Source organism: Coenobita brevimanus, chromosome 87, assembly GCF_032717465.1.
Source record: "Coenobita brevimanus isolate Jiangsu-jjx chromosome 87, ASM3271746v2, whole genome shotgun sequence".
NCBI lineage: Eukaryota > Metazoa > Arthropoda > Malacostraca > Decapoda > Coenobitidae > Coenobita > Coenobita brevimanus.
This window is the reverse complement of record NC_137040.1, coordinates 26,127,599-26,137,769: the sequence shown is the minus strand read 5'-3', so window position 1 is coordinate 26,137,769 and position 10,171 is coordinate 26,127,599. Positions and strand designations below refer to the sequence as shown.

The 10,171-nt window shown below is 40.7% G+C and overlaps 1 protein-coding gene across 1 annotated transcript in view; it reads left to right on the top strand.

The window, feature by feature from the left end:
* Positions 1–9,515, top strand: part of LOC145411035 (uncharacterized) — a 22,715-nt gene extending 13,200 nt beyond the window's left edge. Inside the window, exons 3-8 of the mRNA XM_080281097.1 lie at positions 1–73; positions 1,328–1,457; positions 2,020–2,195; positions 5,097–5,228; positions 8,345–8,396; positions 9,403–9,515. The exon at positions 1–73 is cut by the window's left edge and continues 160 nt beyond it. Coding sequence (XP_080137223.1) covers positions 1–73; positions 1,328–1,457; positions 2,020–2,195; positions 5,097–5,228; positions 8,345–8,396; positions 9,403–9,451 — 612 coding nt within the window. The 3' untranslated portion in view covers positions 9,452–9,515. The remainder of the gene's footprint in view (positions 74–1,327; positions 1,458–2,019; positions 2,196–5,096; positions 5,229–8,344; positions 8,397–9,402) is intronic.
* The last annotated feature ends 656 nt before the right edge of the window (positions 9,516–10,171 follow it).

Sequence of the window (10,171 nt, the reverse complement as noted above, 5' to 3'; positions counted from 1 at the left end):
TCCGGCCAGTACTCCTGCTCCGTCAGTACCTTCGAGGACGAGGACGCACGCTCCGCCTCCTTCCTCGTCTGGAGTAAGAATCTGGTGTTTTATTCTCAATTCTTAAGCCCTTCGCACTTAATTTGAATGTCTTGTTGTAGTGGGTGGTGTTACTTCTACTTTTTGTCCTTCTTGGTAAGCTTGGAGGGTACCCTGAGGTGGATTGTTCATGTAAAGCGAAGAGTGAGTGAGAGACTGACTAGGAGAGTGTATATGAATGGTGTGGAGGGAGACAGAGGGAGAGGAAGAGGCTAAGGATGATGCTAAAGGAAGGGATGAAGAGGTATATGGAAGGGGGAGGTGTGAGGTGGAGAGAGTGCCACACGTAATGGCGAAAGACAGAGCAGCGTGGAAGCAACTGGTTCTTGGCACTTTCTCAGGGGTTAAAGCATACGAAATACTGTCCCTGATCCGACCTTGGTGAAATGCTGTCTACCACAAGGGGCGCGGCTTCCCTACACTGTGCTGTTCGGTAGGGCCGCCCCACAGAAGAATTTGCCTACCTGTGGTCGACGGGTCCACTTAGGAAGAGGTGTTAGGGAGCCTTCTTCAGCGACAAGAATACGGTGAAAAAGGCCTTTAATCTCACGCAATAGCTTCTTTACGGTTGAGATTTGGACCCATTATTATATAGATTATTGCTGAAAATTAGGCCAAGCATCCTGTATTTATAAGTGTGTCCCTGGGTTCGTATTCCAGTCGGGTAAGGAAGCTCCATAACACCCCTTCCTAAGCGATTTATTTTTAGCTATGGCTGGTTAATAATCTTTTGTACGTTGTGTATGCGGAGTATGGCCATGTTTGAAGGATTTATATAGCAAAGAAGAGGACAGTAAGGTAAAGCAAAATAAATTGCCCAGGAAAAGGTGTTAGGGAGCTTCCTTAACCGACGAGAATACCGTCTTTTGTGTACCTCGCAGAAAGATCAGTCAGGTAACCGTGACGTAACACCTTTTCTGCTGCTACTTGTTTTGTATATTGCATGTCAACATTCTCTTCAGCGCCATTTTTGTTTTAATATCAACATTGCTTCCATCAGTATCATAACGTTTAATTCTTATGTGTATTTGGTAAAGACGAGTTGCTAATTGAGTGTGTAGAAAAAATCGCTAAGGAAGAGGTGTTAGGAAAAAAAAAAAAAAAAAACTAGAATAAGACTCCTTCCCCCCCCTCCCCCGGAGAAGGTGAGGTGGAGGTGTTGTACAAAATAAATCGCCAAGGAAAAAGTGTTCGGAAATCCACAAAATAACACCTAGAATAAGACTCCTTTTCTTCCCCCCCCCCTCAGAAAAGCCAGGTGAGGTGGAGGTGCTGTACTGGCGGCCTAGTGAACACCTGGTGAATGTGACCTGCCTGGCTGTAGGTGCGGCTCCGAGGCCTGACTTCACCCTCTTCACCCACCACCACAACACCTCCAGGTCAGGTCACCAGGAGGGGAAGACCTGGATTGATCCGTTTAGAATGGGAGTGTTCTGTTGTTGTTGTTGTTGCGGTTCTAATTATTATTATTAATTACTATTATTATTATTATTATTATTACTGCTGCTACTACTGCTACTACTACTACTAATAATAATAATAATAATAATAATACTTTTACTACTACTAGTAGTAGTACTACTACAAGTACTACTACTTCTACTACTACTAGTACTAGTACTACTACAACAACATCTACTACTACTACTATTTTTAAATTGCATATGTGTGTGGTATTCTCGTATAAATAAGTATTCTTGTATGATAGCCATTTGTTTTACTTTTTCTCCTGTAAGTAAATTTCTTCCCACCAAATTTTGTCACAAATGAAAAAGTAGTCGATTAATGAATATGGTTAGCAAGAGAGAAGTGCATAGGCTTACTCCCGTCTAGGTAGCCTTAACATAGCCGTCCCCGTAACACGCAAGAAGAGTGCTTGGGAGGCGCAATGTACGACCCACCTTATATATCAGGCTCTTATATTTTGCCCTCCCCCACCAGGCAGGAGGTGGAGGTGCGGGGAGAGAGCAGCGTGATGGGGGAGGATGGGGAGTGGTCGGCGGGGGTGTGGGGGCTGATAGTGTGGGCAGAGACTGAGCCGGATACCGTCATTGGCTGCACCATCACCCTCCCTGACACCCCACACACCCAGACCATCAAAACCGTGTACACGCCAGGTAAGGTATTGTGTTAGGTAGGAAGAAGAAGTTAGGATGATGATGATGATGAGTTTTAGGTAGGAAAAAGAAGTTGGGATGATGATGATGATGATGATGATGAAGAAGATATTACACATTGATCAATCAGGGCGCCCACTGTCCTCTCACTTGATGTATTGTTATCTATAAGTTAATCTAGAGTAAGTGGCAGACCCAATATTATTCCTTAACACAGGAAATCATTTTATAATCCCCATAGGCATTATCTGGCTCATAGCTGGCCCGTATTTCAAACACTGAGGGTGTTATCAAAGCATGTGTGAGGGCGAATTCTTTCCAGTAGGTTCTGAAGTGGGATAGGGATGTGTTCTTGCCCCTCACTTTCCAACATATGCTTGGACTGAATACTAGGTCGGGGTAAGGGTAGGAGTCACTGTGGAGTATCATTTGGCAGCATTAAGGTTACTGACATTGACTTTGCTGATGACGTAGTCACCCAAGCACGAGACAATCCAAAATTCTTCTGGAGGCACGTTACGAGAAGGCGAACCCATTGAAGCTAAAGGTCTCCTAGGGTAAAGACCAAGAACCAGGCATTCGGTGGCTTGTTGGATGACACGGTACAGTCAGTTCGGGCACGTGATGAGGACATAGAGGTGTTGGAGAGAGTCATTTACGAGTATCTTGGTAATGTGATCAAGAAAAATGGTAGGTTAGATGGTATGAACTCTAGTCGCATTGGTTTTGCTTTTGGTGTTACAGACCCACTCCATCTGTGTATTTGTTGTTGATGTTTGTGTAGAATGACAAAAACCACATCTTCAAGGGACTGGTGCTCCAGGCTTCGTGTATGGCTGTCAGACATGGACACTAAACTGTAACATGGAGCAACAGCTGCGTGGGTAAGGAGTGATTCTTCCATGATACTGAATCGAAGTTGTTACCTGCAGATTACTCGAATGCCAACTTCAGTATCATGGGTACGTGGCACCTTACAGTAAAGCTGGTCTTGCCCACAGTCAACTCAGGATGAAGGAGAACAAGAGTGAAAGATTACATACATTTTCCAGACCAAGACGTCCCTTGGCCCTCATACATCATGTTTAATTGAAAGTAAAAAATTTCATTTCTACAGAGTGCCCTGAACTTCCCAACAACAGACTCTTCCTGCTCCTCGTGGCTTCATGCTAACAACTTTATCACTTCCTCATTCTTCTAATTTTTTCCATGTGGATCTGTTTCACTTAAATTTTTACATTTAACTCTGTTTAGGATAATTACGACCTGCTCCTCCACCTCATCGCCCCCCAGATATTCTCCTGCCTGTCATCAAAATTTGTTTTAAAAAAATGTACATTCCACCTTCAGTGGTCTCACTGCTGTTAAGCCATAAGGTCCTAATGGTGCCTGTCGCGTTATTTTTAAGAACTGTGCTTCCATGCTAACATTCTGCCTTGTTAAACTCCTTTGCCTTTGTCAGCTGGCATATTTCCTCCTTTCCGGAAGCTTGCCCCAATTCTGCCTGTTCCAGAGAAGGGTGACCGTTCCCAGCACTCTCATCTATCGCCCAACTGCTTTAATTTCTTGTATTTCGAAAGTCCTGAGTCTGGCTTAAACAGGAAGATATAAAGTCCCTCGCCTTTCATAACTTTCCTTCTGACCTCCAGTAAGGGGCAGGAACGCTCCATTGGCGGCCTTACCATGCCTTCGAGTTGTGGTTCATCATTTTTTCATGATTTCGGTGAACCCTTTGCCATTACTCTAGGCATCACAAAGCCCTTCCATGGAGTCTAGCAGAAATCTTTTAATCCATAACTCCTCTTTTATGATTTCTAGTCTTCATTCTGTGCCATCATCTCAAGTTTCCTTCTGCTCGCTCTTTAGCTGCAGCTGTAGACAGCCACCGTTCATATAAAGCTGTCAGTAATGGTGTTCATCAGCGTTCTGTCCTTTCACTAACTCTTTCACTTCTGTTCACCATTGTTCTTCTCAACTGTGAGCTGTCAAAATATGTGAGATTATCCACTATCAGTTTCCATAATGTGTCGTCAGTAATCTTCGGTACATTTCAGCAGCCATGTTATATCTCTGTGTTATCAGTACATGACAGGGGAATATTTAATGATGAGAATTACAGTAGAATTAAAAGCATATGTGTTTTTTTTGCTTTATGTTGAACTTTTTGAACTGATATGTCAAAAGACGTATCGTGAAGTGTGAGTAGAGAGACAGAAAGATGAATAGACAGAAAGACAGATGGTGTGCCATGGAAGAGAAAATCCCTGTATAAACTCTGATCCTATTATGCAGTCTTCACGCAGTATTTCCTAAGGGCAGTGCAGGATTCAGTACGTGTGTGGTGTGGCGGTGAATTGGATAGGCTTCGATCCCTCTTGTATCGCTTTCAAACACACACAAACTAATCTCACAACACCTTTATGTATCACTTTCACTTTTACACACACACACACACACACACACACACACACACACACACACACACACACACACACACACACACACACACACACACACACACACACACACACACACACACACACACACACACACACACACACACACACACACACACACACACCGAACACAAACACAGAGATTACACCCGCGCGTGTTTGTGCGCGTTGTGTATGTACGCACGCTGTGTTTTACCTTCATAACCGGTGTTCAGCCGGTCCTCCCCAGATCTGCCGGCCACAGTATTACGTTATTCACACACACACACACACACACACACACACACACACACACACACACAGTCTCTCTCTCTCTCTCTCTCTCTCTCTCTCTCTCTCTCTCTCTCTAACCACTAAGCTACGTCAAACAAGCTTCTGAAAAGGACGAAAACCTGGGCCAAGTTAAAGTGAAAGGACTGCACTCACCACAGTCTCTCTCCCTCAGATCTGCCCATCATCACTACGACCACCACCACCACCACCACCACTACCACCACTACGACCCCCCCAGCTAGTGAACCCCCCCGCCACTGGGCCAATCCTTCCCAGAACCTCTCAGCATCCACGGGCTTCCTGGGTGAGTTCGTGTGTGTGTGGTGTGTGTGTGTGTGTGTGTGTGTTTGAGTGAGATGATGATGATAACCTTTTGGGAGCTACAGCATTAGTATTTATTTATTTATTTTTTCATTTATTTCAGCACATTTCCTAATTTTGTTAAACCCACTCTGAACACTGAACCATATTTTGCCAGGAGCATAAGTGATATCATATAAGTCTCAGTTTTTCCATCGTCGAAAACAGATGTATATTTCACCAGGGTATCACTGAATCCGATGTTATCTCTTCCTCGAATGAAGCCAAACAACTTCTGATATTAAAACAGCAACAGATCTGTGCTTTCCTTGATGCACTGCGACGGTCAGTATCTACTTCTGTGCTAGGAAGAGGTACATGAAGTTTTCCTGTTGAGTTCGGGCATGAAGCGTTGGTGTTAATGATGAGTGTTACTGTATGCCACACAGAATTACGGTGTTATTGATGGTGACAAGACGACAGAACGATGGGACATGGTGGATACTGTGTCTTTAACTTCACCCGATATGTGTCTAGAATATGTATCCAGGGATGTGTCAGTCAGCTAGACCGGAGGGTAGGGTGGCATTCAGATTAACCTTTTGGCTGCAAAATACTCTTATAGCTTTTTATTTCAGCTAATGCCGGTCGTACACGGTTGAAGGGGAAGGTGTATTAGAAGTAATATAAACACGTATCATGATTAACGTTTTTTTTTTTTTTTCCCGGGGAATAAAATAATAATGCTGAAATCATGTGTGTCTAGTGGAGAGCATGTAAAGGTTGTCAGGCGTGAAAGGATTGATCTGCAAGTGAGTCTCTTGTGTGTGTGGAGGAGGTTTGTCGTTTAGGATATATATTATGTGCCGGAGGAGGGGCTGGAGTAAGGAGTGGTTGGAGGAAGTTCAGGGAGCTATTGCCTCATCTAAAATCGAAAGGGCTCTTCCTCCGTTCGGTATGTATTAGGTGTGTAATGCTGTATGGTAGTGAGACCTGGGCAGTAAAGGAAGAGGATATTCTTAAAGTACGGAAATGACAATGGTTAGATGGATGTGTAGTGCGTCCATAAATGCGAAGCTGTGGTTGGGGGGCTAGAATTGCCATTGAAGAGTTGAGAGGAAAGATGGGACTGGAATGTATTAGTGTTGTAATGGGGAGAGGTACACTGAGATGATTTAGGCATGTGGAGAGCATGGAGGATGACGATTGGGCGCAGAAGGTGAGAAGTGTGAACGTCGTGGGTAGGGTTGCGAAAGGCAGACCGAAAAAGATCTAGGACGAAGTCAGAGAATGTGACCTCAGGGATAAGGGACTTAATAGAGAGGCTGCCAGAGATCGAGCAGCGTGGAGAGCCGCCGACTCATGCAAGTATGTTGGAACTTTTATAAACGATATGATACTAATAATAATAAGCCTACTACGACGACTGCGACAATTACACAACTAATAATCATCATCATCATAATACCACTACTATCACTACTACTACTACTACTACTACTAGTACTGATCCTGTTACTGTTACTATATTATTATTACCACTACACCATTTACTACTACCATATTACTGCTACTACTACTACTATTACTCCCAAAAACCCTTCACAAAACAATAACCAAAATCTGTAGCAGAGAACAGACTATGGTATTGAAACTATCCCTATTAATTCCCTTTCCACTGTTTCTTTTTATTCCATATTTAATTCCCTTTCACAATTCTCTCGTTTAATAATTTCCAACATGGATTTTAAAAATGTTGAAACGAGTCAGAATGGAAAAGCGAAAATTGGAAAAAAAAAAACTATTCATAATTTTTTGAGTTGATAATGGAGCAGTACTGGAAAATCTATGGTATATACATTTTTCCTTTTTTTTTGACTTACAGATGTGATTCTTGATAAAACCCAAAGAAGCTTAAAGTATTTTGGGGAATAATGCTCTTTTTTGATGTGGATTTTTTTTTTTTCGTCGTGTACTTACTCACGTCGGTATTATTGAAAGTCCTTTACCACGAGTTTATTTATAGGCCCTTTTTCTTTTATTCATTTATATTTTTCGATTTTGGATGTTTCTTTATTTTTATACGTTTCAATTTTCTTTTCTTTTTTTCGGTTTTGGATGCTTCTGAATTCTTATTTTTTACTGATACATTTTCATTATTTTTTTATATATTTTTTTATATTTGTCCTTTCTAAAGCATAAGTATTTTTGTGTCTTTAAATATGATTTTTTTTTACACTTTCGCCAGTTGCATCCTCCCAGTTTTATCATGACTTTTTTTTATGCATTCCTTTGTGTGTGTGTGTGTGTGTGTGTGTGTGTGTGTGTGTGTGTGTTTATTTTTTACGTCTTTTCAGATTCTTTCATATTGTTGACTTTCGAATTTATCAGATTTTTAAAAATACATTTTTATTATATTTTTTAATATATAATCATTCTTAATTATTTTTCGAGTTATATTAGGTCTGTAACACCTTTAACCTAATATATTTTAATGTTTTTTTTTTTCAATATAAAGTCCTTATTGAGTTTTAGAATTATTTGCTTTCTAAGTTTCAATCTTCCTTTTTTTTTTTTAGTTGGCTCTTTTAACTTATAGACCTTTTTACATTTTTTTTTTTCCAATGTCCATGTTTTTCTGTTTCATTTTTTCGTGTTATCCAGAATTATCCAGTTCAGGCCTTTTCACTTTTGGGCTTTTTCAGAACATTTCAGATTTCCTTATATAGATTAAACTTTTTATTTATGCCTCCCAGTCCATCAAAATATTTTCGATTTCACCCTTTTCCCAGGAATTTGTTTTATATTTCGTTTTTCGTTTTTAATATCTTCCACTCTGATTGACAGGGACGCCAGAACTGTGTAAAATAGTGTGACGTTAAATGAATATCTGTAGAAAGTTTGGTGAGACAGACACACAGACAGACAGACATCTAATGGATTGTTCTTTGGTCCATATCCTACCTCTTCAAAAAAATTCAGCAACATCCGATCATAACTTTTTGAGTAACCCTGCTAACAGACAAACAAGACAAATCAACGCGGGCAAAAACATAACTTCTTTGGAAGAGTTAGTAAGTATAATAATAATAATAAAGCTTTCTCACTTTCTCTCCCCAGCCAACAGAGGAACCTCAGTCCTACCCAGGCTTCACTCCCTCGTCACCTTTTTGTAAGTTGGCCCTTGAATTTGTCCGCTTCTTTTTATTTATTGATTAATTTTAAAACAAATTTATAATAGTTAAACGGCTTAGTTTTCTATTTTCTTCTGCTTTTCTTTTTATATAGAGCTTCACCGCTAACTGTTGTAGTCATTTGGAGTTCTTATATTAGCTAATTTTAGTTGTAGACTAGTCCATTCGTTTTCTGTTTGTTCCACTAATACTTTAATTCATCCATAGCTCTCACAACCCATTTTGTAACTGTGGCACTAACTACTCATATTATCCATAGCTTTTACAACTCATTTTCGTGTACCATCAATTTCGTATCTAGAGAAGCCATTTTCTATTTATTCACTGACTCCTATATACGTACCGTAGCTGTCACTAAGCCTTTTATTATTACTTTTGTAATCAATCTTTGCATAACTCTTACCAACCCATTTTCTATTTGTAGCACTGACTGATGATTTAATTCGTAGCTCATACTATCCCATTTTGTATCAGTAGCGCTATTATACTATGTTCATAACTCTGCATTGACTTCTTGCGAGTTTTGGGCTACAGGGGAGTTTAAAAAAGACTGATAATTTTCGTAGTGTTGTCATAAATCGCATATAAAATAGAAAAATATCGTGACAAAGTAGCTTTGACATAGTATCAAAAACTTTTACCTCAGTGTTATGCTATTTGCCCGTAAGTAAGGAAAATACAACATCGAAGACCGTCCACGTTTTTACAGAGTTGGAGAATTGCATATTTTCTTTTTTTTAACGCTAAATTGAAGCATGACATTGATCAGCAAATACTTGATGTGTCTGAGCGATTTTCACCCAATATTCCTCCATGCAAAAGTCAGTTTCCGCTGATACTTCAAAAATTATCAATGTCAATTTCTCCTTTCAATTACGTTATAGTCCAATACTCGCAAATAGATAATCCGTTTTCTGTTTGTAGGACTAACTAATGTATTTATCCTTAGCTCTCACTAACCCATTTTCCTCTCTCACTAACCAGCGTGATGGTGATGGGACGCGACTGGTTGTGGTGGAGGCGATGGTGGTAGCTCCTCTGGTAGTTGTGGTAGTTATGGTAGTGGTGGTAGTTGTGGTAGAGTGATGAGCCCTGAGTGTGTGGGCTTCGGGTTATGCTCCTTTCCTCGTTTTTGAGAGAGAGAGAGAGAGAGAGAGAGAGAGAGGCTGTAGAAACTATGCCTTGCATTCCGTGTAAACATGCTATGAAAGTAATGTGACGCGCGCGCGCGTGCGTGCGTGTGTGTGTGTGTGTGTGTGTGTGTGTGTGTGTGTGTGTGTGTGTGTGTGTGTTTCAGTGTACATAGGAGTGTTTATATAAGCACAGTTCTTCCCTCTCTGCTACACACACATCAGAATTTATATACATATGAATAAGTCTCACATTTTTATATATACAGGGTGTCCCAAGGAAATTGTGCCAAATTTATAAAGGTTATTTTGGGGGGTAATTTTGAGCAGGAATCATGTATAGCTAAGGGTCCAAGTCTCAACCGCAGTGGAGGTACACTGGATGAAGAAGAGGAACAAGAGGAGGAGGAGGAAGAAGAGAAGAAAAAGAAGAAGAACAAGAAGAAGAAGAAAGAGGAGGAGGAGGAGGAGAAAAAGAAGCAGGAGAAAAACAAAAGAAGAAGAAGGAAAAGGAGGAGGATGAGAAGAAGAAGCAGAAGAGGAGGAAGAAGTATGGAGCAGAAAGGGTCCGATGATATCGTGACTGCTTAGTATAATTCCGAGGTAATTTGTTTATCATCGTC